Below are 27,565 nucleotides of genomic sequence, written 5' to 3'. Positions count from 1 at the left end.
TAAATATAAGTATTGTTTGTGAACGGATAAAGTATAACCTTATTTCCAAAAATATAAAAAAAGACAATTTGTTGTAAAATAAAATATCAATAGTTTTATAGAAAAACAATTATGCAAAGAAACCACCCTAGTACAGTAATACCCATGGCATAATTTAATTGTAACAATATTTTGAAATATATGCTAGAATGATTAATAACAGTAATTATTAGGGTATAATTTAATGCAATTAAATAAGTACTGTACAAAATTATAAAAAGGGAAATTATCCCTACTCACCCACTCCCGTCGACGTGTCCCCTCTATCTATTCTCTCTCATATATCCAAGATGAAAGCTCTAAATTTCAGAGAGAGAGTGTGTGAGTGAGAGTGAGAGTGACAGTTTCAGAAATTTCTTCCAAATTCTATACATACAAAATAAAATAAAAATTCAAAACATCTCCAGAAACATCTATCCTTCCAAATATCAAATCCAATCCAAGTTCAGTTTTCAATTTTCAACGGAGTTGAAAATTTCCGTTTATAATCAGCGCGGATGATTGTTTGATCCTCGAAAAATATTTGGGGAAAAGGAAAATTTTCGTAGGAGAAGAGATGTATGTGAGCGGCGGAAGTCCAATACGAAAGTCTTTCAGAGACTCGCTCAAAGTCCTTGAAGCCGATATTCAGCATGCTAATACTATGTGAGTAAAGCTCTTTTTCCATTTCCTCTGCCTCTCCTTTTTTTTCGTTGGATAATTTGGAGCTTCTCGTGATCAAACAATTTCATTGCTCGATTTTTTTTTTGTTTTCTACAGTTTATTTTTGAATAATTAACGCAATTTTATGGTTTTTTTTTTTTTTTGCTTTTTCGCTTATTCGTCGGAAATTTTCTGTTGCGGTTTCTGTGTTTGGAGCTATAATTTGTTTATTTATAAAATTTCTATGAAATCGAAAACGCTCTTTGTGCTGGTGTGATGATTAGAATCCAGATTCTGCATATGATCTGGCAATTTTTGTAATTAATGAATGATGATGGTTTGGCTTTCACTTTATCTGTTGCTTCAGCTTGTCGTATTGGTATCAATAATTATCATTTTCAGGAGTCACTACTTTTTATTTAACTTCTCAGATATTTCTCTTGAAGTGGTATTGTTTTTCTCTCTATTTTTTCTGTTCCCCTCCTATTTTGGATTAAAATTTGGGGAAATTTCATATTAATTGGAATTTGGAATACTCTGTTGCTATGAATTAATTGCCTCTTGCCAAAATTATAATTATTCTCTGTATGATCCTCCAAAAATTAGTCGTGTATTTGGATTTTGATTCCTCTCAACTGGAGTTCCCCTCTCAATTATGTTAATTGCTAGGTGTAACCTGGTTTAGATTATCCATTACCATTTCATCTGTTGAATTAGTATAATTAATGTTCTAACATCCTTACAGTGCATCTGATTTTCCGAGGGAGTATGATGGCGCGTGCCTTCAAATGAGAATGTCATACAGTCCAGCTGCCCACATTTTCCTATTTCTAGTTCAATGGACTGATTGCCACCTTGCCGGAGCTCTCGGACTGCTGCGGATCTTAATCTATAAGGTTAGTCTTATGCCCTGTATAATGTGATTTCCTACAATGCCTGTCGCGATTCACCTTAATTCTTGTTCAATTGCACAGGTATATGCTGATGGCACCACCACTATGTCCACTCATGAGAGGAAAGCGAGCATTCGAGAGTTCTATGGTAAACTTCCTGTTTTTTTTTTTTTTTTACTTTCTAATAGATTACATTTCTTCTAAGGCAGTTATAATCAGCTCTGTTCTGAAAAAGAAGTATATCTTGTGCACAGCTGTTATATATCCATCTTTAATGCAACTTCAGAAAGGTGTTACTGATTCAGAAGATAAGAAACAGAAAGCTGTATGTCTGGAGAGATACAGAAGGAAGGATGAAGATGATCTCAGGCATTGCTGGGAATTGGATGTCGAGAGGGAAGAAGAATGTGGTATTTGCATGGAGACTAATAGTAAGATTGTCTTACCCAGCTGTAATCATGCCATTTGCCTCAAATGCTACAGAGAATGGTATGCTACTGCTTTGTTTAAATATTTTCTAAGTTCTTTGTAGAGAGTTCAAAACAGATATCTTTGTTGCTGGATTAGAATTATTGCTGTTGCGGTCCATCATATGGTTGCGTCATGTATCGTAGTAGAGAACTACACATCAAATAATGTCTTGGCTTAGCATTAACTTTAGTTACATCAAATATTTAGTTTTTGTCTTTTAGTATCGAAGTGCTGTTGTTTTTCTATTCCATGCATGTTGGTATCTGTTTTCTGTTAGGTTAGGTTAACGCTCGTCTCCTCGGGGGTGAAACTAGGCAGGTCTAAATTCCATATGTAATTTTTGTTGGCCCTTTAAAGAGAGGAGCACATGCAATTATGTGAGACTGTGCCAGATCCATAACTGTTTAACGTCGATGGCTTTGATTTCTCTCCACTAAATAACTTATAATTCTAACTGCAGGCGTTCAAGATCACAATCTTGCCCTTTCTGTCGTGACAGCTTAAAGAGGGTAAACTCCGGTGATCTATGGGTGCTTCTCGAAAACAAGGACGTGCTAGACATGGCTGCCATAACAAGGGAGAATTTGAAGAGGCTGTTTATGTACATTGATAAGTTGCCAGTGATTATCCCTGACCACCTATTTGATCCCTACGATTCCCATGTCAGGTAAATGACTTGTATATTTAAAGTCGTTGTGCTATCTGTGCTGGATTATGGTATGGTTCTTTTCGTTCTCAGCTTTCACAAGAGGAACAGCGGATGCTCTTTTGAGTTAGACTTAGATTATCCATATTCCACTTGTGTTTAGGAACAACCCAGCCTTGATTTATTGTGGGCAGAGGTTTAAGTTTAGATAAGGGGAAGGAAAGTACCTATGTTGTCTGGTAATTTGTAAATTCTTGTATAGTTTGAGTTCTTCTCAGTAACTTGAGATTGTGACGACATAACGATATAAATTTATCGAACTTGTGAATATTTAGTTTATATGACATGGGCATGCTTCTGCTGCTCAATGTGTTTTCTTTTGGACATAGTATAGAGAAATAGAACATCATAGAATTCAAGTTGTGGTAGATGCTGCAACATTAGATGCTGCAACATTAGATGCTGCAACATTAGATCCTGGAGTTGTCTCTGCCGAAAACGAGTGTGGTTGCCCAGTTGATGGCAACGTAAAATCTGTTTCTCCAGCTGATCACTCGCGTGAGATAGGCCGAGCGCCAGATGAACCAGCTTAGGAAGCCAGCTAGTGATAAACCCTTTGCATCCTGCCACACCAAGATGTATTCTATTAAATGACTTGTTTTTATGAGCTCATTTGTTGAAATAGAATGTCATGAAAAGTTACCTTGGACTGGCGGAGATCGACCAAGGCCTTGTAGCGCCCCACAGACGCCATGCTTCCGAGATGCTTGTAGACAAACGGGTCACCCAGGGGAATATCTTTGCCGGACGAGGCCTTGCCTCCTCCCTGTTTCCCTACTCTGTTGAACAGCTCAACTAGATACTTCCCTTGCCGCTCCGCAACCTGATCAAGATAAATGGTATATATTCTGCGTCATTTTCTCCTTCTAGATGATAATGTGCATATCTCTAGTTTTGAGTTTGGTAGCAAATGAAGAAGACGAGTGATGACGAATGAAGTCTCACCTGAGCTAGAGCGGGAAGCACTGGCCTCCCGACCCCTTCAACAAATCCAGCGCAGTCACCAATGGCGAACACATCTTCCACTGATGGGACTCGAAGCCAGTCATCGATACCAATCCTGCAATACATCCCGTTTCATATAAACCGCGATGAACGCAGAACAAAAGGATCGGTTCAGTAGTATTACCTTCCACCGGGAGCCTTGGGGAGCAAGAGTGACTTTACAAGTTTCGAGGGACCAACTCCGGTAGACCAGACTAGGAGACCATAGGGAACATCGCTTCCATCGCTGAGAACTATCTTATTCGGGTGCACCTCTTTAACGACCCCACGCACAAGGCGCACACCACACTGATTTGGGTAAACAACGATCAAGTATAGATATACTTCCAACCAAAAGGGATAAGTGCTTGAAAATTACCTTTGTTAAGTGCTTTGTTGCATATTGCCTTAATCCGACGTCAAATGATGATAGAATTTCATTTGCCTAATAAGAATAGTAATGGTGAAAGATAATAAAAAAAGACAAGTTAATGAGCTAACACAAGGATTGGGCATACCTCAATGAGAGTCACTTGTATGTAGTTTTTGACATGAGCATACCTCTGGCAAACATCTCTTATAATAAAATCACTCAACTCTCCACTAAATTCCACACCAGTAGGTCCTCCACCAATCACAACACAGTGCAGTAGCCTCTCCTTTTCTTCCTCTGACACGCCTGCAACAACGTCCATTAAAGTTAGTACAAGAGCGCAATTAGATCACCCAAATCATCATTTATATATGCATAAAAGATCACCTGGATATTGAGAGAGCATCAGGTTTAGAAGAAGCCTCTTCCTTATTTCCTGCGCATGAGAGACCTCTCGCAGAAAGAAAGCATGTTCTTCGACTCCCTTGATGCCGAAGGTCACTGGTTCGGCTCCTGAAGCAATTACCAGTTTGTCGTACGCGACTTTGAATCGGTGTGTCTCTCCACCTTCAGCTGCTGTTTCACAGAGCACCTGATATGGTAAAGGTAGATTGAATGTCATTACATGGTGCTTCTGAATCAACTCAAATACATAACATGAATATACGAAGCTACTTACTTCACGCTTGTCCGTGTCAAGACCATTGCATGAAGCAAGGAAAAAATACGAGTTTGGTTCCTTTGCTAAAGCTGTCTGGATCTGATTAACAGGCTCAGCTACTGAACGGAACTCCAAGGTTCCGACGCAAGTTGAGGCAAGCAAAGGTGTGAAGACCATGTGATTCCTAGGCGATATACAGACAACATCATATACCTTGGTGTTGAGCCCTTTAAGGAATCGACACGCTGCCCACCCACTGCCAATAACAACCACCCGAGGCTTCTCACCGGGCTTTGTTGCTTCAAGGGTAGGATACTTAAGATTCTCACATTCTGAATCAGATTCCTCGACTGCAGCTTGTGCGTGAGCATATTCATATCGAGGAGTTGTCCTCAGCCCCCTACTGCCAAGAGCTGCAGTGGGAAGCCCACCAGTGGTCGAGAAAAACGGGAGATTGCTGCTATATGGTGTGACATTTTGGTTGAAAGCTGTGAATCTCCCACTGAAAGGTGAATGAGACTTGCTCACTGATGATGATTCCTCACCGAGCATGTTCCCTACTATAGCATATCTACCTGCTGCACCTCTGGATTGTTGGCAACCGTTTCTAGCTATTCTCGCCAACGCCATTTTGGGGCACGAAGAAGAATTTCTCTATAAATTTCACTGCCCAAAATGTTCAAGCACCAGTTATATATACAGAGGAAGAAAACCAAATGATCTTACTATGGAAGAACCTTAAACTCCAAAGAATGTGGAGAAGTAAAGACAGTGACATCAAAAAATACATTAACTAAAAGGCAAGAAGCAGCAAAATTCATTGTAAGCCTAATGAAATACTATCAAGTCTACTTGTTAGCTGTCAATCTCAAAATAATTTCCAATTTCATACCTGAATCAACAGAGAATTACTCAAGAAAACACAAAACTAGCTCTGATCTAACAACAAAACATATCTATGATTTCTCAGATATTAAGTATATAACAGTCTTACCGACAAAAAAAAAATACTCAATCCCTCAATCCCAGTCTCAATGAAAGAAGCAAACATCAAGAGTCCTATTTCTACTATGTAAAATCAAGGGTTCGACAACTAGGCCTTTTCTGTTCTAACAGAACGATAACTATCAGCAAAAAACAGAATTTAAAAACAATAAAAACAAAAATCGGCAGAGCATGGGCGCTAAGTCCGATTACTTTGTTTAGAAACTCATCCAAACGTTACAACTGATCGTATGACGAAATGAATCATCTCAACACAGACTTCATCACTGATAACAAAAACAACCAGAAACGCACTCAAATCAACACAGAGTTGTTTAGAACTTAGATCTGCTCGGCGCGAGCAGAAATTCGCACCTAATACAAAATGTAATTATATAAAAATTTGTGCAAGTGTTTGCAGGGTTTATGTGAGAGAAAACGATCATGAGCTCTCCTCATTGGCGGAATGCGTGCTTTTCGACGCAAAAAAAGCGAAAATGATGAAACGAAATGCAATCGCCATGTTCGGAGATGAATAAATTAAAATTAAACACATGATTATCAATTAAATTACGATATTTTGCAGAAACGAAGCTTACAAAATGGAAAACATTGCTGAAGAAGAAAGTTTGGTGAGATACCTGGTGGATTCGCGGCATGACAAATTTTGCTTACTGTCAAAATTCTGCGAATGCTGAAATCTCAAAGGAGGTTGGTTTTATACGTTTAAAAATGTTACTGTAAATAGATACGTTGGCCATAAACCCTATTGATCAATGTGTGCGATGGGAATATGCCTTAATTATACTACTCCCTTCGTCTACCAATGCACGTCCTGTTTTAGTCCTGTTTTACGAGGGTGGGTTTTAAGAAATGTGAAGATTGACGTTCGTATTATTTGGCAGCTCGAGTTTTAAGAAACGTAAATAAGTACTCCCTCCGTTCCATAGTAATAGAGGCAAAACTTTTCGGCACGAAGATTAAGAAAAATTGTGTTAGGTGAGTTAAGTAAAGAGAGAATAAAGTGAAAAATGAAAAAGGTAGAGAGATGAAGATAGAAAAAAGTAAGTGAGAGTAAAGTATGTGTGGAAAAATGTGTTGACTTTTACTAAAAAGGGAAATGACTCTATTACTATGGAACGGACGGAAATGGAAAAACGTCCCTATTACTATGGAATGGAGGGAGTAATATTTTGTGTATTTTTATTTCTATACACTACTACTTTAATTTTATTGTGAAATGTGAGTTAATGAGATACTATTACTTAGTACTCTTATAAAATGCTCCACCAGTTTTTGAAATGCCCGGTTCAATATCATAGCTAGCCGGACTCCACCTGGGCTATCCGCTTCATTACAATGGGCAATCTTGAGTTGATGTAATCATCCGTCAACAGACAAGGGTAGATGCATAATTAGCTTTCAATAAAGACTATAATCTATATTTCGTATTCGAAATGTTGAAAAGAATTTTTTTATATGGTGATATGAGCACAGATGGACACATAAGTTGTTTTTAGTAAAGACTGTATAATCCATATTTTGTATTCGAAATGGGCGATACGAGATTTTATATGAGACCTAATTTATACTAAAATATTAAATAATCGATAATATTATAAAAAACATTTTTTTCGGTAGGGGCTTAGGACCCATCGAGGGTCGTTCGTTTTGATCGGAAAACGGGCCCTCCTTACCCGAAAAGAGTTTCCCCTGCCTCAACCTTTGTATCCCCATTTGCAAGCCATGTCCAAACTCTCAGCAGTATACCTGCAAACTACATAATTATAATTTCTAAACACCAACTTTACTGCATACATTCATAGTTTCTTGTATTTGTTGGTAAAGATACTTTTGATGACACAAAAAGATACGTGACCACATTCTCTCTAGGAGGAGAGATCACTGGACCAGATTCCCTGCTTGCAACGATGCATTTTTGCAACTAAATTTTGATGTTTTGATCATATATGAATGATGGGGTTTAGTTTATTTTAAGCAAAGGATGTTAGGTAGCATACATGAGTAAAATTTCCTTGGATGTGTTGTTTTATCTCACTGTCCCACACCTAATTGGGGAAGAAATCAATGCCGTCATAAAGTAACATTGTTCGAAATATAGGTCGTATACATGTGGAGTAATATATTATTGATGTGACGCATACATGTCTCAAATAGATTATATGATTGAGTATATGTGAAGTTTGTTGTGAAATAGCAAATATTCCGAATATAAAGATTCAGATGAAAATATAAACTCGAAATTCAGATGCTATATCGGATACGATTAAAATCCAAGGAACAATTGTAAACAATGTTAACCTTCAAGATTTTTTTTGGCTGATTTTCAAAGTTGCCAATAGACCAAAATTTACATTTCATGTTTTTAGACAGTTTTTTCCCTTTTTCTCTCTTTTTATTTTTATATATAATTACTTACATGTGAAGTATTATTCTTAGCAAGAAAATAGCTAAATAAGATAGTAGTAGCATGATCTCATAAGCCGGTGCAAATTCGACTTGTGTCTGAACCAACGCAGCTCCACGGTGTTCCATCCTTCGTCACTCGTGAATCCGACATGCATTGGCTAACAAAGACGAAACCGATCAATCACCAAGAATTCACACATAAAGATATGTTAGCATCTGTCATGTTATCTGAAAAGGTGAAAATCATAAAAATGAAATAAAAGCCGACAGACTAAACAGAAAAACTAATCTCAAAAACCTAGTCCGATGTATCTTACAGCGCCGGTCAGAGGAGACATGATGGTAGTGTGAGAGTTGCTCAGTGAAGTTGCGGATGGCGCCTGCGAGGCACATGTCCTTGACACCCTTTGCATCATGGCAATCCCCTATGTTCATTCATTCATTTATTATCAACATCAAATGTTATTACTACAAATCAGTTAAGAGTGTGAAAGTGAGGATAATGTTGTTGACTTACTTTGATACTTGAAGTTGCAGGCTTGGTCTGGTGTGTCGATGAGGTGGAGAGGGCTTGTCCAGCGGCACTTGTACCAGGGTCTTACTCAGTCGGGCCAAACGCAGAGCGACAAGAGATTTCCCTTCGCGCAGTCGGGCAGCAGCATTAAGGACCAAAAACATCGAGCTCTTAATTCTAGGTGGTTATTCACCAAAACGTTTCTTGTGTATTATCCCACATCGATATCATAACATAAGTTGTTGTAGTATATAAATGAGTTAAATGAATAATCATGTCGCCGGGCCTTGTAACGTTGGCTTGTAACCCAAGTGGGGGCATTAAATTGGTTGGATATTGGTCCGAACCAACTGGCTGGGCTTTGTGGTGCTTATTCTGGCCTGCCCGTTCCAAGCTGGGAGTTGGGCCACGGGGCCTGTGCGAAGGCATGGGCTTCTTGGCTCATAGTGTGGAGGGCACCGCGTTAGGCTGGTTTCACAGAGCAACGACCACTTCCCGCTCTCGGCAGTGGAAGGATAACAGGCCGGTGCGTCACTTGCCCGTAAAGTCAGATGTGTTGGCCCAATTAAACAACCAATTTTTATTTTTTTTTCTATATCTGCTATAAATCAATTTTACATCTGCCTAATTCCTCTTAAAAACAACATTTTTGGAATTCCAGAATCGATATGGTGAGTCATATAATAGAAATTATTGAACCCAAAGACTACTCTTCTTTCATGTGTCTTCTAAGTTTCTTAGCAATGCTCACTTCCAAGACAGCCAACTACTTAATTTGGCAACTTTATTCTTGGCGTATGGAAATTGTTCAAAGAGATAATTTTTTAGGGATTGGACATTATTTTACATTGACTTTGTTGTTAATAATATTTTTCCCACATCGGTATCATAAAATATATTGTTGGAATATAGAAATGTGTCAAATGTATAGTTTTGTTGCTGAGCCTTGTAACGATGCTATAACCCAAGGTGGGCATTATTTTGGTTATGTGTTGGCCCAAAACACTGACTGGGCTTTGTGCGAAGGCATGGGTGTCCTGGTCTCCTAGACTAGGAACGCACTGCGTTAGGCCGGTTTCACAGAGCAACGACCACTTCCCGCTCTCGGCAGTGGAAGGATAATGCCGCTCTCGGCAGTGGAAGGATAATGCCCGTTAAAGTCACAGATGTGTTGGCCCAATTAAACAACTAATCTTTTTTTTATCTCACTCTATAATCAGTTCTCTCTCCGAGGCAATTATCTATTCATATATTTCGGAATAACAGCTGAATATACAAATCTTGAAATAGAAAAATAAATTATGTTAGATGATATACATAAAAAAAATAATGCAAAAGTGAAGGAAGTTAATTTGTTAAAAGTTAAGTAATCAAGCTGCAACAAGAGTCTCCTCCATCTCTAGGCTATCACCGGCAAAAACCCGGTTCAATATCATTGCTAGCCGGACTCCGCCCTGAGCTATCCGCTTCATAACTATGGGCAATCTTGAGTTGAAGTAATCATCTGTCAACAATAGGGACGGACACAAAATTAGTTTTTAGTAAAGATTGTATAATCTATATTTCGTATTCAAAATGTTGAAAAAAGAACTTTTTCTATAATTTGTATTGGTGATATGGGCTTTTCAATAATATTATAAAAAGATTTTTTTTGGGTGGGGGCTTAAGACCCATGGAGGGTTCGTTTTGATCGGAAAACAGGCCCCCCTTACCCGAAAGAGTCTCCCCTGACTCAACACCTTTGTATCCCCATTTGCAAGCCATGTCCAAACTCTCAGCAGCATACCTGCAAATATGTATACATTATGATTATGATCACCAACATTACTACTACATTCATAGTTTCTTGCATTTGATATGCTTACTTGTTGACACAAGAAGAAATGTGACTACATTCCTTCCAGGTGGCAAGATCACTGGACCAGATTCCCTGTTAGCAACAGTGGATTTTGCAAGTAAATTTTGATGTTTTGATCATATATGAATGATGGGCTTAAGGTTTAGTTTGTTTTAGGCAAAGTGTGTTAGGTAGCTTACATGAGAGAAGTTTCCTTGAATGTGTTGTTGAAGGAGGTTGATGTCCTTTCCATAATAGTCTGCGGCGGCTGTAAGAATTATCTCTCTGTCCCACACCTAATTGGGCAAGAAATCAATACTGTTATGCTCACTCAATTTGCCACTTGACAAGAGAGTGAAGTATCTAATCTTGATCTTTAACTAGGGTGATTACCTCCTTTGCAGGGACGGATCTAGAAAATGATCATAGAAGGGGCAAAAATACATGTGGGGATATTTGAAGAGCTTGAGGAGGGGCATTTAAAGAAGAAACTAATATTAATTTTTTTCTACAATAGAATTTATACATAGATATGAAATTTTGAGGGAGGGTTTTGCCCCTCCTAATTGCACATTAGATCCGTCCCTGCTCCTTTGTAGACATAAGAGTATTTTATAGTACAAGGCAAATGGTCAGAAAAAGAAAAATATGAGATACAGTCAAATTCTGGTTTATTTCACAACTTTGAAAATTAGTCCTCAAAACCATGAAATTTAACATTCTTTGCAATTATCTTACAGCAAAATTTAGTTAGTCTATGTTGTAATACTCCATCTTCACAAAAAATAGTCTCATTTTGGTACGTCCATAAAAAATAATCCAATTTCTAAAAATTAGAAAATTTCTTTTTCATACTTCACCTAGTTTTTCTCCTCTCGGTCTTATACTTTATCTATTTCTTATAAAAATTTGTGTCGTCCACAGAAAGAACTATTGTTTATGACGGAGAAAGTATACAGTTTATGTGATACGTGTCTCAAGGTAACATGAAGTTTGTTATCAAATTGAAGAATATTATGAATATAAAGATAGAAATGTGATATGTAATATCACTTAGACTCATTTCAAACTTCTTATACTATTTATATTTCAAATAAGAATTAAAGTATTTAATTATGATAACTAAAATTAAGGTATTTAATTAGGATAATTAGAGTTAATTTAGTGTCTCTTCGTTACAATTAAAATACTTTATTTACCTTTAAAAATAAATAAATTACAGCCTAAAAAAATGCAAAAAGCTAGACAAAAGAAGTACGATTGAGTAAAGTCACTTAATGTGGGTTTAAGTGTTGGATGGCAACAAATCGGACTTGGATTGGCAGGGGCTGCGCGAACGCAAGCCCCCTCTAACACAAATTATGACGTAGGCTCGACCACTTGGGCCGACCTTAGGCGGGCGCCCCTCCTAAGTGCAATGGAGGTCGCCAACCTAGGCCATTGGCCTTATGGATCGCCAATTGACCCCGTCCAGGTAAGTACGTTTTCTCTTTTTCTTTCTTCCTTTTGTATATGTGCACTTCCCAAACTGCATCTACTAAACTTTCGATGTGGGAAACCTAATTTCTTTCATCTCTTTTCTTTTCTTCTTGTAACACATATGTATAAGTAGGATTGGATAGTTATATATAGTGTTAAAACTTCATTATTTTTCCGATTGATGTACCAAAATTTGATCCAACTTTATAATTTTTTTTCAGTAATTTTCCATTTTTCTCTATACTATGAAATGATCTAAAACCTGATTTTATAGCAAACACTCACATGGTGCAAATTCGACTTGTGTCTGAACCAGCGCAGCTCCACGGTGTTCCCTCCTTCGTCGCTCGTGAACCCGACATGCATCGGCTAACAAAGACGAAACCCGACCAATCGCCAAGAATTCACACATAAAGAAAGACATGATAGTGTCTGGTTTGGTCATTACCTGATGGATGTCTCCCATGAAGTGTGCTAAAAACAACAAGGCCTCTGTCATGTTATCTGAAAATCATAAAAAAAAATTCTAAGCCGACACACCAAACAGAAGAACCAAAAAACTAGTAAGTATGTTGTATCTTACAGCGCCGGTCAGAGGAGCCATGATGGTAGTGTGAGAGTTGCTTGGTGAAGTTGCGGATGGCGCCTGCGACGCACATGTCCTTGACACCCTTTGCATCATGGCAATCCCCTATTTTTCATTCATTGTCAAAATAAGATGTTATTACAATCAGTTGAGAGTGTAAAAGTGAGGACGATTTTGTTGGCTTACTTTGATACTTAAAGTTGCAGGCTTGGTCTGGCGTGTCTATGAAGTGGAGAGGGCTTGTCCAGCGGTACTTGTACCAGTGCCTTACTTGGTCGGGCCAAACGCAGAGCGACGAGAGATCTCCCTTCGCGTAGTCGGGCAGCAGCATTTGGACGGCGTGGTTCGCCTCTGGTTCCAGCAGGTCCTGTGTGTATTCATGGGAATTATGAATGTGAAGTTTGTGAGAGATTTTGAGGAGATATATAACGTTCATTTGGTCTATAAATCCCACATTTCTTGCCCTACGCAACCGATGTCGGACAAAAACAAAAGAATTCATTCCAAAAAACTAGTATATCTAATGATATTAATACCTGGGCAATTTTGCAAGTCATGGCATGACCCTCTTTGCTCCATGCTCGAACACAGGGTTCGTAAACAACAACACAAGCAAGAAAAGCAACGAAACAATCTCTTAAAAACGACATTTTCAGAATTCGAAAATGGTATTGCGAGCCACCAAGATCACAAGCTAATTCTATATATAGAAACTATTGATAGTTTACAATGCGTACAAGCCAAAGACTTACTCATCTTTCATGTGTCTTCTAAGTTGTTTTTACACAAAAGCAACTCCAAATTAGCAGAATTGGCAACAGAATTTAAGGTACATTATTTTCTTAGCAGTGCAGCAATGTTCACTTCCAAGACAGCCAACTACTTAATTTGGCAACTTTAATCTTGACGTGTGGGAATTGTTCAAAGAGATAACTTTTTAGGGATTGGATAAATTTTTACATTGATTTTCTAATTAATAGTTTAATAAAGTAATATTTTTCTAACACGAAAGTTGTAGTAGTATCTTAGCTATACGTACAATTGAACTCTCTTAGGTGTTTATTCACCAAAAGTTTCTTGTGTTATCCCACATCAATATCTTAGTATAAGTTGTGGTAATATATAAATGAGTGAAATGTGTATACGTATCGCCGAGCCTACTAACGTGGGCTTATCACCCAAGTGGGGGCATCAAATTGGTTGGATATTGGCCCGAACCAACTGGCTGGGCTTTGCGGTGCTTATTCTGGCCTGCCCATTCCAAGCTGGGAGTTGCCCCACGGGGCCTGTGCGAAGGCATGGGCTTCTTGGCTCATAGTGTGGAGGGCACCGCGTTAGGCTGGTTCCACAGAGCAACGACCACTTCCCACTCTCGGCAGTGGAAGGATAACAGGCCGGTGTGTCGCTTGCCCGTTAAAGTCGGATGTGTTGGCCCAATTAGACAACCAATTTTTTGTTTTATTTTTACTTTATCTGTTGTTCATAATCAATAATTCTACTTTTTTTTATTGCCCACAAAAACATTAACAATCTACATTCACTTTTTTAGTATCTCTTTCAAAATTTATTAGTTTTACATTGAAACTAGTTTTGTCCGCTATTAAGGTTATTCGTAGTAGTAGACAAAGGTAATGACTTTTGAGTAAAAAAATTATTAAATGATGATCTCGATAAAAATATTTTGTAAATGTAATAGTTTTCCTCTCTATCTATGTAAACGTGATCTATACAGAATAAATCTCAAGTTACAATGAAGCAATCGTGATAGAGATGTTTATTTTGACATTATTTTGTCAATGGAACTTTGATCAAAGTTGTTTCAAGGTTTAGTATTCGTATTACATGTTTCACTTCACAATTATGGTTAATTGACATGCATTAACAAGTTTCTAAATTACAATTTCAAATAAAGTTTTTTCTTTATTGATGATAAGAAAACGATGAACGATTATAGAACCATCTAACCAGAACTAAAAACATTAAGGAATAACTACAATTAACTTTATTTTTATTCCTTACATCACTATGAAGAAAGAAATTCAATCATCAGGCCTATAATTTATAATAATCAAAATGCTCACAATGCTATACAAGAAAGACCGGTGCATAAAACTAGAAAAAGAATATAGTATACAACAAACAGAGTCACAAACTAGTTGATCGTCTCTGGTTCAACCTTGTGTTACATTTCTATGTCGTCTAGGTCTGGCAGTGGGAAACGAAGAATCGCAGCAATGCCAGTCAGCTGCGCTAGTTCTGCTCGACGACAACAAAATCATGCCAATAAATTCACAAAAGCTAGTTAAAATCAGATTCTTAAAATGCATGCGAGACTGTATTAGCTAAACAATACCACACAACACACAACTATTAGCTAAAAAATTGGAATTTGAGTACTTACGTTCTCCTGAAACATGCATCGATGAGAAGATGTGAACAGTGCCTCCTGAAGCCTTGACTGAGTCAACCAAATTGACATACTTTTTCCTTGTTGCAACATCGGAACTCCTAAGAATTGCAGAAAGAGAAGTCATCTTTAGTGGTGGAGATTTTATGGTGCCCCTCTTTGCATAGCATATGGAAATGTATGTTCATGATTTGTAAATGAATGAATATCAACTCTAATAGGGCTCGATACGTCTGTCAGGAATAAGGAAATGATGTACTGGTTTTCACAAAATGATAGAATGTCCCTCTGTTGGTTTTACTTCTTCACAAATGGCTCCGGTTTAAATGTGTTCAGTTCGGTCATTCACAAAAGGTTGGGAGGTTCATAAGAGTTTATGCGACTACTAACCTGAAGAGCTCATCGGTTATTAAAAGCGTCTGGATAGCCATTCGCTCATGGGCAACTTCAACATGTTTGGGTCCATAGCATGCACGTTCAGGATCCTTGCAAAATGCAAAAGCTCAAGTCAAATAAGTAAGAAACTTATAGCCTACCACTTTTACTATATCCAATACGAATATTACACTAGAAACAAGATAATGATATGAACATCAATATGAAGGATAGAGCCTAACATTGGAAAGCATGGAAAAGAAATCCTTAAGTCCTCGAACCTGCATCAAAGAAATGAAACATAAGCTTCAAATAACTCGTGTGACTAAGAAAGTTGTTGTACTAGGATAACATATAAGAACAAAGATGGAAAAGGCAGCTATAAGCCTATAACTAATAGGAAGTTCACAAGGAGCAACTTTACCTCTTGTGCAGCTTTTGTATCTTTAATCATATTCATGACATTAGGAGCATCCAAAACCTCTCGCAAGCTATGCCTGCGGCAATTTTTAAAGATAAAGAGTTACAAAAGTAGCACACATTTACAGTAGCATTGAAACTCATTAGCAACCCTTTTGACCTTTTTAACCTAAAAATTGGTGCCACACAAGATGTAAATTTTTTAGATTTTAGTTTCAAATCATACAATTGTCTTCACTGGTAAGCATGATGAACAATCAAATTTAAATAAAAAAGCTTAGCCGAATAGACTGCATATGTAGCTATAGCGCTACGGGGTTTTAAAGTGCAAACTTCACCTGTCTTTCAGTCGCTGATCAAACTAGATAACAATTAAACATTATAAGGATTTCTAAGTACATATCAAAGCCCGTCTCTATTATATCTTGGGGAGAGTGAGGTTACATTTGAGAACACATGGCCGCTAGTACTTATGGTGGAACCAAAGAAATGCTTGAATTCAATTTTTATCATACAAACATAAATTGCTACTGATTTCTCCAAGGAAATATAAACAAGTTTGAGAGTACAGTAAGAATAAAAATGAGGAGGTCATACTTGTAGCCAGAGGTAGTGTGGACGAGAATAATGCGGGACTTATTCTCAATGACAGACCTCAGCTGCCTCCTCTCTGCTTCCAGCATTAAGTGCTTATGAAATTGGTCCTAAATATGAATAAGAATGCTTTACATACATTAGCACACAGATGAAAGTCAGCACGTACAGAGATAAGTTAAATGAGATCAAATTGTACCTTAGTAAATCCTGGACTGGCAATCACAGCACAGCGAACGACATTAAAATCCACATGCTTAAGAAATGCCTAAAACAGCACAAGTTTGTATGCCATACTTATTGAGTTTCGGAATCAATTTTGAAAATGAAAGATTGGGCAGAACAACAAAGAATTAGTTAAAGTTACCTGTAAGATATTTTCGAAAAACTTAGTCAAGGCCTGCCAAAAAAAGGCATCCCAAAAAGGGTTATATTGACATCATGTTTAACAAGTTCCACTAACATAACCAGACAAGCATTACATATAGCAAGAAGGTGCTCATACTTTATCATATCCAGCAACAGCAGGTCCATGCTTTCGCGGTATTGAAGTCTCTATACGAGCACGCGTAAGTGTAATGCTGTTGCACACATCAGTTGACCATAAGACATGGAAAACAATAATGTATATAAAGCTGAAATGACCAATCATCTAAGTTACATCTCATAGAAACCAAAATAAGTGCCTTGGAAAGCCATTAAACTATAGAAGAGTGAAGAGAACCCATGAATTCCAACTAAAAAGCAAATCAACTAATAGGTATACTGTTAATAATATCCTCAATTATACATTACAACCAAATTTACTAAAATTACCTTTTACCAATAAGTAAGATATGACATAGACCTTCTTGCATCAGAACAACAGCCAGGTCTGCGCTAGCATTTGGATCTGCAAAAATATGAAGTCACAATAAGAACAATGGAACTCAAGTTACCCATACAATGATTTCAAAGGGTGGCGAGAAATATATACTAACATCTATTAATACTCAGTTTAATTTCTTCCTTTGATAACTCTTTTAAATTTTTCAATTTGATACTTTATCATAACTAATAGTGCTATTATATAATGGTACTGGTGGTCAGCTATAGACAACATTAAATTGGGTGAGTCAAGTCCATTTGTCAAAACAAAATATTTAGTGGAACTTAAATCCTCATCTTGATTGTGTAGTAGCTAAAACAGGAGATAAAAAGCAAATATAACGAGGCCGTACCAGATGCCTGGTGAATAACATCCAGTGCCAACGAGTCCCAGATGTCCTAAAACAGGTGAAAAAATATTTAATAAGCATAAATGTATTTATGCAGTCTAACTTTTCAGTGAGATGCAATAAACATGATACTGTTGAATAAGCACAACAGAATGAGTGGGTCATGAAAGGGAAAGCATTATTTAACACAAGAATACCTTCCTCAATACAAAAGGCCGGTTGACATCAATTTCTAGGGTGTGAAATGCTCCTATCTGCAGTATGACACAAAAAAGTTCTGTTGAAGCACCAAGGATATGAGATACAGGAGTAGAAGACCCAAGCCACCTACCTTGACATGTTCATTCTCCAACAAATTCTTCCCACGTACGCGTAAGACAGCTCCTTCTTTATCATACTCGACACTCTGATATTGAAAACAATATCCTTACTTATCTCGTCTAGTAAAGATTTCAAGTAAATGAACTATTTCATTACATTCAATTAAACTCAACAGCCATTAAGAGCATGGATGAAGTTCCTCATTTACCTCAACACTGATTTCTAGTTTCAGTTTCACTCTTTCAGCATCTCTTCCTCCCGAAGCAGCTTCTCTCATAACCTTTCTGAAATTAACAACATGTTGAGATGAGATCTATTTTCAAAATTCAACAAACCTAGACTTCCAAAACCATTTAACATGTCAACTTGAATCCGAATTAGAACAGATAAATAAAATTACTACTTTTCTTTTAACACAACGAAAATTCTACCTGACTGTGACGGCCATTACACTATCGCCCGCTACAATCAAATTATAAGCAATCCACAGATCATCTGCTTCTTCTGGAATCATCTGCACCAAAATCAGTAATCAAATAAACAAAAACGCACTAAGAATTCATTATTCAAGATAAAATAATAAAAAATTGACACCAATATACACAAAGAAAATCGATTATGCTCCAATAATTAATTCTCAAAATTAAAAGAAATCAACCTTCACACTTCCAGGTCCGTTTCGCGTCAGGTCTCTCCGGACGATCTTCATGTTCTTCTCTCTTTAGCGTGCTTAGTTCTGTTGCCCCAAGCTGATGCTGGATGAATTTTAAGCTAAATTTGAAGATTGCAATTTGCAATTAACATAGTCTAGGGTTCATGATTAACAACATTCCATTCCCTTTTAACGGTGGAGTTGGATTTCAGCGCCATACGGTGTCGTTTGGTTTATTTCCTTATATAAAGTTGCTTCCTATTTTTAATTTGAGCAGTGATAAATTCACAAAAATTGTTTATACAAAATTGGACATTTTAGATATTTTACATTCAAAATAAATTTATAGTTGTTAATTGATTTAACGGATTACTTGTATGATTATTTAGGAAAGAACAAGTGTTTTGTAATCAATATACACACATTTAGGAAATAATGTATTAGATCTTTGAAATTAATTATGTAGATTAACTTAACATCCATGTAATATAAGTATATGTCTGCATAATGATGATAATCAAATGATACTGATTATACTCCAAGTTTTCTCCTATTTTGTATATTTAAATCATCTATCAATTGATCATTAAGGTTTGATTATTATATATTAGTTGATAGATGTACATGTGGAGTAGGGTCTAATTGAAACTGTTCGTTGCCTATTAAGATGGTGTCCAAATTCTTTTATCTTACCACCATTATCTTCGTCTTTGAATTAGCTTCGCGTGGGTATATTGTACGCCTCAATTGGAGCTCGGATGAAGAAGTTATGACCATTTGACGAAGGTTGCGCGAAGCAGTCAAAATCGGCAAAAACGCCCGGGTCGAGCGTTTTCGGCATAAAAAACGCCCGGGTACAGTGGAAACGCCCGGGTTGGCATACAAAATGCCCGGATTGTCATCATTTCGCCCGGGCCGGGCATTTTTCTCGATAACTGCCGAATTTCATTGTTCAAATTGGTTTATGGGCGGTTTTTGGAGGGAGAGAGACTTCCTGGGACGAAAAGTGAGAGGGGAAAAGAGAGAAAGAGAGGAGGAAGAAGAGAAGGAAGAAATTCCGGCCAACATTCCGACTATCCGTCTCCAAATCTCAATTCCACTCAACGAGAGCATGCTTCCTATGGTTTTCATCGTGATGTTTATCATGTGTTTAGGCTAAACTCTCAATGTTGCTCCAAGTTGTGATTTAGGCTTGTGTGAATGTATCTACACCTTTGAATTCACATTTTGACATCGTTGATGTGTTTAATGTTAGATTCTATCACTTTAGAGGCCTCTATCGTTATAGATGTTTAATCTTTGTTTATCGTCTCTTTAACATAGACTTGGATGGACTAATCAATTGATGTGTTGTTGAATTTGAATTGTTCAGAGGATAATTTGACAACGGATTAGGTAAGTTTATATAGTAGATGTTTATGTCTCCCGTGCTTCCGCAGGAGTTTATAAACATTGAAAATTAGTTCATGGAACAAGTGTTCAGCTGACTGTGAACTATACGTCGCAAACATGTTCAGTGCAAGCGATTAGGTTGATGAATTAATCCCAAAATTTGTGATTTTGATAGATGTAGAAATATGCAAGTCTATTGAGCAACTTGGAGTGACATGCTTTTCCGTTTGAGAAATCCATCTTTTGTTAATCTTTTATTTTCGTTTGTCTGAATCTTTCAAAACCAAAAAAATCAAATCCTTATGTTTCATCTTTTTAACTTCATAAGTTTTAAACAATCTTCTACCTTCCTGTAGATCGACACTTGAAATACTACTAACGACGCTGTAATCTTGCAGTATCGTAGTATTATTAGAGTTAATTAATTAAACTTGATATCTTGTGTGAACTGAATCGGATACTCTAAAATACGCATCACATAATATCTTCTTCCAAGAATTATTATATTTCACGTCGAGCGAAAAAATAAATATTTATTTTTCTAAGATAATTAGTTTTTATTCAACAGCCAAACTTCTTTAGATTCTGAAATCGTTGTGCGAAAATCGACAACAGATATTAATTTAATAAATCATAGATTATTTATCTATATGCATAATTTAATTGCTTTATAGTATATCTCTAAATGAGATTTCCGAAAATTAAAACTTAATTACAACTAGTGTTATCACCCGTGCTATGCACGGGCCAAAATTGTTTTCACATGCAGATGAGAAATAATATTATTTTGCGGGTTTTAAAAATCAGATATGCGCATAATTCTTCGTCTCATAAAAGATGTCACACTTGAATAATAACATGAAAGTTTAGAAAATGTATTTTGTGTATTAAGTGGAGAAATTTTTTTTATAGTATTAATATTGGGGAGGGGGAGGGGAGGGGGGGAGAAACCATTTCCAAAAAAAATGTAACAACTTTGGTAATACAACCTAGAAACAAAGGGATCCGATTCTAGAAAACTATTACTGCTAAAAATTAAAATGTGACATCTTATTAAATAGTAATTAAAAATATAAATTTATTTATATTAAAAATTAAAATAACATAGCCGCATATGTTGATTGTAACATCTAATATTCGAATATTATTAATTATCGAAAATTTAACATGCATACACAAATTTTAATAAACATTATCACTATTAATAATGAAACAGATTATTTGCACCCCTGTGCATTGCACGGCGGAAGAGAATGATGTTACCTTAACTATTTATTAAAGAAATAGGCCACAATGCGGATGGAGTAGTAGGTAGTTTTAAGAATATAATAAAATTTGACATTATATGTTTAAATAACGATTGTGTTAATGACTTTAATTATAAGAATTTTATATATAGTTTTTTTAATTTTAAACTTCCAAACTATATAATTTCATAATTAAATTCTTAATATTTTGGAATAACATTAATGTTGTAAAGCTATATAGAAAATATTTTTTTCCTTGGTAAAACCATATAATTATATTAAAACTTAATTTAACGGAAATGCAACGAAGGAAGCAGTTTAAAATATTCATAAAAAATCGCATTTGATGTAGATACAACACTTCACTATAAACATTTCGATAATTTGTGAAACCTCAAAAATTAAACAAATCTCAACTCAATTTTAAAGTTGTATACTGCCTTCAGCAATTTAAATAAACATATACGTACCATTTACAAATTACATAGCTTAAATAGTTGATATAATAAAGTGGGGCCATAATTCTTTGTCTCTCGATCCAAGCCCAACTCGCCTTCGGCCACCTCAATCAGAGTCCTGATTGCCGATCCGGCCAGCATCGCCACCATGTTGTCACTCTGTCTTGCTGTTTCGTCGCCCACCTGCGTGGATTCAGAAATGCTCAAACGATTTCTTAAAAACCAGCACTTTTAACTCTGACTTCAAGAGGTTCCCTTTAATGAGAGAGAGAGAGCGAAGGAGAAAAAGATGTCCGTTTTGTGAAATACTAAATTTCAGAGCCTCTCAGGCCACGGCGAGCAAATCTATGCTCGAGGCAGTCTGAATAACCTTTCCAGATTTTCTTGAGTGAAGACATAAGGAGAATTGTTCCAAAGCTTTCTCCAATCCATTTCTCCACCACTACACTGTACAGAGAAATGAAAATATCTCAGGTATGTAACTTCATTTATATCATTTGTTACATCAGATTAACTAATAAAGAATTAACGAAAGTACAAAAAAGGGAGGAAGAAATACTACTATCATTACAAGTCTTTCGTTATATAAAGGGACAGTTTTTGGGAGCTAATTTTGGCGGGAAAATGGTAAGGAAGGAAAAATTTGGTTGTATTGTCCATCTTTTTTTTATGTAAAGCTGCACAAGATAATAGGGCTGCAGCTACAATGAGAGTAGCTGCGTGTATATATAGCTGTGTGTATATGTATGCACAATAGACTTTTGTATCTTCTCTAGAAATTTTGCTTCTTCCCAAGAAATTACTCCTATTTTGCAGGTCTTCCCAAGAAGTAGCTTACACCGGAAGTTTGAACACTATCATAAATATTTGATGAACTGATACACAAAACAGAATTAGAACTACAACTATGGAGTGCTCCTTATTTTCTCTTACTCAAATGCCACTGGTGTGGTTGAACCAGCGGATGAACACCTTCCATCTCGGCCCTGAAAGGAGATCCGACCATTCGCCCACGCTTTTCAATGCCTCTACGCTCCGGCTAATCACCTCGCTCTATCTGGAAGATGGAGAAGCGCTGGAAACTAAAGAAGCAGCATCCGCAGCAGACGAATGTTGTCACGTAGAACGTCAAGGGAATCTTCGTCATTCCTGGAAAATTAAGCGGCGAGTTGTGCCATCGAATAAGCTAAATCAAAAGGAAAAACCGAACTGAGAGGGAAGAGGGTGCCTGCAGAATTCGCACGTACATATATATTATTTAGTTAATTTCAGGTTTGCATTTAAATTGATTGAGTTTCGGTCATCTGCAACTCCTAATTATATCTATTTTCTGTAATAATTTACCTGAGGAACCACTTTGTCATTGAACTTTCTGTAATAATTTACCTGAGGAACCACTTTGTCGACGGTTTTGGTGGAATCGGAGGAAATGGGCTTCATCAACTGGGTTTGTTGTATTTTCGAATTGAGGCAATGAATTACCTGAAGAATGGTTGACGGAAACTGATGAAATGAAAATGAAACAGAGAAAAGGTTGAAGAGAAAGAAAACAAAATTTTTTAGGTTATTATATTTAATGACTTGGGCTATATTTGTTCAATTTTGTGTTTTAATTATTTGTTAACTTTATGCATAATTGTTATTTTAATTAGATGGGTGGTGGTTTTCAAGTATTACTAACTTTTTATTTTGTATAATTTGTGAGATTAGTATAATAATAATAGTATGATATTTAGTTTAATTTGATGGGTGGCGGTTTTTAGTATTAATTTTTTATTTTGTAATAATTATGAGATTAGTAGTAGTATAATAGTATGATATTTAATAATAAATTTACCAATATTTATGAATTGGGATTCCTTTTGTATTTTGTTAGTTCGAAGCTTCGAATGGTTTTTGAGTTTTTATATCATTTCTTTTGCTCAATTTTAATAATGTTGTACTTTTGATAATGTTGTACTTTTGAAAAGTTATTATCCTTATATAGTGTTTCAATCTTGAGCAATGTAAAAGGGAATTCTAGAGCATCGTAAGAGCATCCCCATCCATGCTCTTAAATAAGAGTATGGAGGTGGGCCTAGGCCCACTTTTACTCTTTGTCATTAGGCAAGAGTACAACACCCATATCCGTGCTCTTCCGCAAGGACAAGTTCAAAGGTCCCACTATTCTATTATTTAATTTAAATACTTCAATTACTAAAAACATTTCTACAATATAAAAATATATTAAAATATAAAAATTACATATTTAAATCCTAAAATATAAAAAATACATAATTAAAATTCTAAAAAATAAAAATATATAATTAAAAAGTGAATTTTGGGGGGGAAATTGAAAAATAAATTAAAAGTGTGTAGAAAACGGATATAATTTATTGAGAAGTGGGAAAATATTTTTTTTAAAATTAAATTCGAATCTTTTTAAAAAATTACAAAAAGAAACGAAATTGTCGTTGGCCAATCGTGTGCCGCCACGTAAGGCTGCTCAGCGGCACGGACGTGCTCTTAGCAATGAGCAACGCCGTGCCGCTGGTACGGACGGACAGCTCGCAGCGGCGGACGGACGAGCTCATGCTCAGCGGACGGACGGACGGACGCCACCGCTGCGGATGCTCTAAGTGACAGAATCATCATTACAGCCTAATTACATTAGAAGAGTAAGTTAGAGAATCGGATAATCCATCTTAGCATTCTTCGAAAAATAAGAGAACGAAGGTGTTGTGCGAAGGAAATCTGTGACGAAGAAAGAAAAAATTAACAAGAGAAGAAACCAGTCCATCACCCATTCTGGCATTCTCATTTTCCTATCGTTGCCTCCACGAAGCCAACATGCTCACTTCTCTCAAACGGTGAAAGTCACAAAAATCGTGCACACAGTCACAACCACACGCACCTACAGAACCACAACCAAAACAAAGTAACTCCACAGCCAAAAACATTGATTTATGAAGATGATTAAAAAAACAAAATAATTGTGCTTTTAATATTCATGCAATTCGAAAGTTTATATTTTTAAAAAATGTAGGTAATATATATTAGTAGTATTTGTTTTTTTAAGGGTCGCTTTATGTTCATGTTTTTTATATAGTCTATTCGTTCAATAAAGATGTCTCACTTTTCTTTTGAGTTTGTCTCATTTACAGTTTGTGGAAGCATAATTGTTCTATTTGAAATAAGTATACATAATTGTTCTAATCAACATATGTATCGTTGTCAAATTTGTGGTTGTTTGATCAACATATGTATGTGTGTAACACTTGTGGTTTTTATCAATCCTCATTTATGTTGATTTATTGAGAATATGTAATCAGTACGTAAAAATTATTTGGCCCGTGCATAGCACGGGTGCTAAAACTAGTTTACAACAATGTGAAACATCAAAACTAAAAAATAATACTACTATCATTACAACAATATTGTGAAACATCAAAACTAAAAAATTCTTAATAACGTTGAGACAACCTACTAAGACCATCTCCAAGGGTACATTAAAACTTAAAATTGGATAGGTATTTAGCTCCAATAGTACTCAAAAACCAATCATATTATTGGTTTTTGAAAAAAAAATACCTATCTTTAGGTTTACACTAAACCAAAACCTAAAAGTTTTTCAAATTTTGTGAGTAAAAAAGGCATAATATAGAGAATATTCTTTTATATTTGAGTTTAATGTAAATGATTAGAGTAAAATCAATATTTAGTGTGAGATTTACACTAAAATGAGTTTGAGTTCAGTGGAATGGTTGGAGATGCTCTAATAACCAATTCACAATACCAATCTCAAAAACAAACCATCATAGGACCAATCTTGAACTGAAAAAGAGAGAACATCAACTTAGAGAGAGAAATTTGTTAATGGAGTTTTGAAAGTTTTGCTCGGTATTTATAGAAAAATATTTCAGTTTTGCTCTTGTAGTTATTGGGCAAATTGAAAGTTGGCGTGCAAACTTTTTTCCCTAAATCAAGATTGCCAGGTTTCTTTTTGGAATATGTAACACCACTGCTTTATTTTCTTATTGGAATATGTACCATCTCTGCATATATCTATTCGTCAGTTGTTCTTACTGCATACACATGAATCTAAAACTTTTCCATATACACTCATTTTTCCCGCTTAAGAGCATCTTCAAGAGGATAGGTAAATAGAGAGGTAAACTAATATAACTATCATGTTTACCTTTTCTTCATGAAAAATTATCCTCCAAGGGGAGAGGTATTTGAGAAGGTATTATACCTTTTCCCATTTTGAAGAGGTACATCAATGGAGAGGTAAAATCATATAACCACCATATTTACCTTTTTTTCATAAAAAATCATTCTCCAAGGGAGAAGGTATGTGAGAAGGTATTACACTTTATGTTTTTTTAATGTTTTTGTATTACTATTTTATTTTTTTTAAATAATATACCTTTCCATATACCTTTTATCCTTGGAGTTAATTGATTTTTAGAAATGTATATTACACTTTTTGAGAAGGTATAAACATGATATACCCTTTTCATTTATCTTCTCCCCTTGAAGTTGCTCTAACTGCACAAAAAAGGCATTTTAGATGCAGCTACAATCATTGTAGCTTTAGCCTTATTAGCGTCTGCAACATTACATAAAAAGATGGATCATCTCAAAAGAATACAACCGGTTTTCCTCTTCTTTTCCATTTTCCCGCCAAAAATGCCACCCAAAGACTGTCATTTTATATAATGAAAGATTAATGGATATATTGTAAACAATATATGATTTCATAAATTTCGCCATTTTATAATTTCAAGTTGTAAAAACGACTACATTCATATATAATTAATTTCTTAGTATTATCATCAACGGAGATACGAAATAATTATATCCATTTGCATCCAATTATTTAATTATTAATTCATCTTTAAAATTCTAAGGTAGAAAAACGACTGCATGCATATATACTTAATTTTTCTAATGTTATCATCTGATGAAATAATAATAGTCATTCACATCCAATTATTTTTTATTACTTAATGATTATTATAATTCCAAATTCTAAAAACAACTACTTGCATATATAATTAATTTATTTGTGCTATCATCCAAGTATTTTATTATTAATTTATCTTTAAAATTCTAAGTTATAAAAACGACTTCATGTGCAAACACTTAATTTTTAAACGTTATCATCCAAATGAAATATTAGTAGTCATTCAGATCCAATAAATTTTTTATAACGAAATCATACTTAAAATTTTAATTTAATTTCTTTATTACTTTCGTCTAATGAAATAATCATATCCATTCACATCCAATTATTCTATTGTTTATAACTTTAAATTCTAAGTTATAAAAACAACTGCATGTGCATATACTTTATTCCTAGACGCATCATCCAATAAAATATTATTAATCATTCACATACAATTATTTTTTATTACCAAATAATTCTTAAAATTCTAAGTTATTAAAATGAATGCATGTTTATATACTTAATTTCTAAACATTATCATCCAATGGAATAATAGTCATTAACATTCAACTAATTTTTTATCACTAAATCATTCTTAAAATTCTAAGTTATAAAAATGACTACATGCATATGTAATTAATTTCTTAATGTTATCATTTAATGAAATAATAATAATTATTATTCGCATCCAATTAAATAATACATTCTCGTATCATTTCTTAATTTCTTAATGTTGCCATCCAAACAATACCTTCTCGTATCATCTCGTTTTGTGAAGCTTCTCGTATCATTTCGTCCTGTGAACATTCTCGTATTATCTCATCTTCTGAGTTGTGTGTATCATCTTCATACAAATTTTCGGAATTGAGATTCATCCTCGGAGCGTTGTTCGACTCATTCGTAACAATGTTCTCTTCATCGTTAGATCCAAACATGTTAGTAGTATAAAATAT

General features: G+C 35.5%; 4 protein-coding genes and 3 non-coding genes across 9 annotated transcripts; 3 read left to right on the top strand and 4 right to left on the bottom strand.

The window, feature by feature from the left end:
* Nucleotides 1–336: 336 nt before the first annotated feature.
* On the top strand, nucleotides 337–3,030 carry LOC125200688 (E3 ubiquitin-protein ligase AIRP2-like). Of its 2 annotated transcripts, XM_048098423.2 has the most exons (6): nucleotides 337–684; nucleotides 1,427–1,577; nucleotides 1,656–1,722; nucleotides 1,829–2,063; nucleotides 2,506–2,712; nucleotides 2,785–3,030. In XM_048098423.2, the coding sequence occupies exons 1-6, from the start codon at nucleotides 596–598 to the stop codon at nucleotides 2,852–2,854; spliced, it is 819 nt and encodes a 272-aa protein (XP_047954380.1). In that variant the 5' UTR covers nucleotides 337–595; the 3' UTR covers nucleotides 2,855–3,030. The 2 variants fall into 2 exon arrangements, with proteins under 2 accessions (XP_047954380.1, XP_088920890.1); XM_089064764.1 differs by having other exon boundaries at nucleotides 340–684; nucleotides 2,506–3,030.
* On the bottom strand, nucleotides 2,980–6,529 carry LOC125200687 (internal alternative NAD(P)H-ubiquinone oxidoreductase A1, mitochondrial-like). The gene is made up of 9 exons (XM_048098421.2): nucleotides 6,395–6,529; nucleotides 4,788–5,435; nucleotides 4,496–4,700; nucleotides 4,254–4,414; nucleotides 4,115–4,180; nucleotides 3,881–4,044; nucleotides 3,697–3,811; nucleotides 3,395–3,574; nucleotides 2,980–3,314 (listed from the first exon to the last, which is right to left on the bottom strand). The coding sequence occupies exons 2-9, from the start codon at nucleotides 5,397–5,399 to the stop codon at nucleotides 3,162–3,164; spliced, it is 1,656 nt and encodes a 551-aa protein (XP_047954378.1). The 5' UTR covers nucleotides 5,400–5,435; nucleotides 6,395–6,529; the 3' UTR covers nucleotides 2,980–3,161.
* A 2,447-nt stretch (nucleotides 6,530–8,976) lies between these two features.
* LOC148931735 (signal recognition particle RNA) lies at nucleotides 8,977–9,278 on the top strand. Its single transcript, XR_016136133.1, has one exon.
* A 679-nt stretch (nucleotides 9,279–9,957) lies between these two features.
* On the bottom strand, nucleotides 9,958–13,283 carry LOC125188500 (endonuclease 1-like). The gene is made up of 9 exons (XM_048085366.2): nucleotides 13,136–13,283; nucleotides 12,786–12,966; nucleotides 12,597–12,704; nucleotides 12,462–12,517; nucleotides 12,299–12,382; nucleotides 10,735–10,830; nucleotides 10,563–10,627; nucleotides 10,410–10,483; nucleotides 9,958–10,201 (listed from the first exon to the last, which is right to left on the bottom strand). The coding sequence occupies exons 1-9, from the start codon at nucleotides 13,247–13,249 to the stop codon at nucleotides 10,068–10,070; spliced, it is 912 nt and encodes a 303-aa protein (XP_047941323.2). The 5' UTR covers nucleotides 13,250–13,283; the 3' UTR covers nucleotides 9,958–10,067.
* On the bottom strand, nucleotides 11,856–12,016 carry LOC125202932 (U1 spliceosomal RNA). Its single transcript, XR_007173261.2, has one exon. It is a non-coding gene; the product is annotated as a U1 spliceosomal RNA (small nuclear RNA).
* Nucleotides 13,284–13,749: 466 nt separating the features above from the next.
* LOC148931734 (signal recognition particle RNA) lies at nucleotides 13,750–14,052 on the top strand. Its single transcript, XR_016136134.1, has one exon.
* A 518-nt stretch (nucleotides 14,053–14,570) lies between these two features.
* PEL1 (Eukaryotic release factor 1 (eRF1) family protein) lies at nucleotides 14,571–18,776 on the bottom strand. Of its 2 annotated transcripts, XM_048104669.2 has the most exons (16): nucleotides 18,592–18,775; nucleotides 18,365–18,447; nucleotides 18,142–18,217; nucleotides 17,944–18,018; nucleotides 17,810–17,866; nucleotides 17,616–17,661; nucleotides 17,212–17,287; nucleotides 16,901–16,976; nucleotides 16,763–16,795; nucleotides 16,595–16,663; nucleotides 16,399–16,505; nucleotides 15,806–15,878; nucleotides 15,624–15,662; nucleotides 15,397–15,491; nucleotides 15,001–15,107; nucleotides 14,571–14,855 (listed from the first exon to the last, which is right to left on the bottom strand). In XM_048104669.2, the coding sequence occupies exons 1-16, from the start codon at nucleotides 18,640–18,642 to the stop codon at nucleotides 14,782–14,784; spliced, it is 1,137 nt and encodes a 378-aa protein (XP_047960626.1). In that variant the 5' UTR covers nucleotides 18,643–18,775; the 3' UTR covers nucleotides 14,571–14,781. The 2 variants fall into 2 exon arrangements, with proteins under 2 accessions (XP_047960626.1, XP_088919891.1); XM_089063765.1 differs by lacking the exon at nucleotides 16,763–16,795 and having other exon boundaries at nucleotides 18,592–18,776.
* Nucleotides 18,777–27,565: the final 8,789 nt, after the last annotated feature.

This window comes from Salvia hispanica, chromosome 2, assembly GCF_029641045.1.
Source record: "Salvia hispanica isolate PSC_SH4W2 chromosome 2, Shi_PSC_v1, whole genome shotgun sequence".
NCBI lineage: Eukaryota > Viridiplantae > Streptophyta > Magnoliopsida > Lamiales > Lamiaceae > Salvia > Salvia hispanica.
Note: the sequence above shows the minus strand (reverse complement) of the source record. Positions and strands in the feature narration are given on the sequence as shown.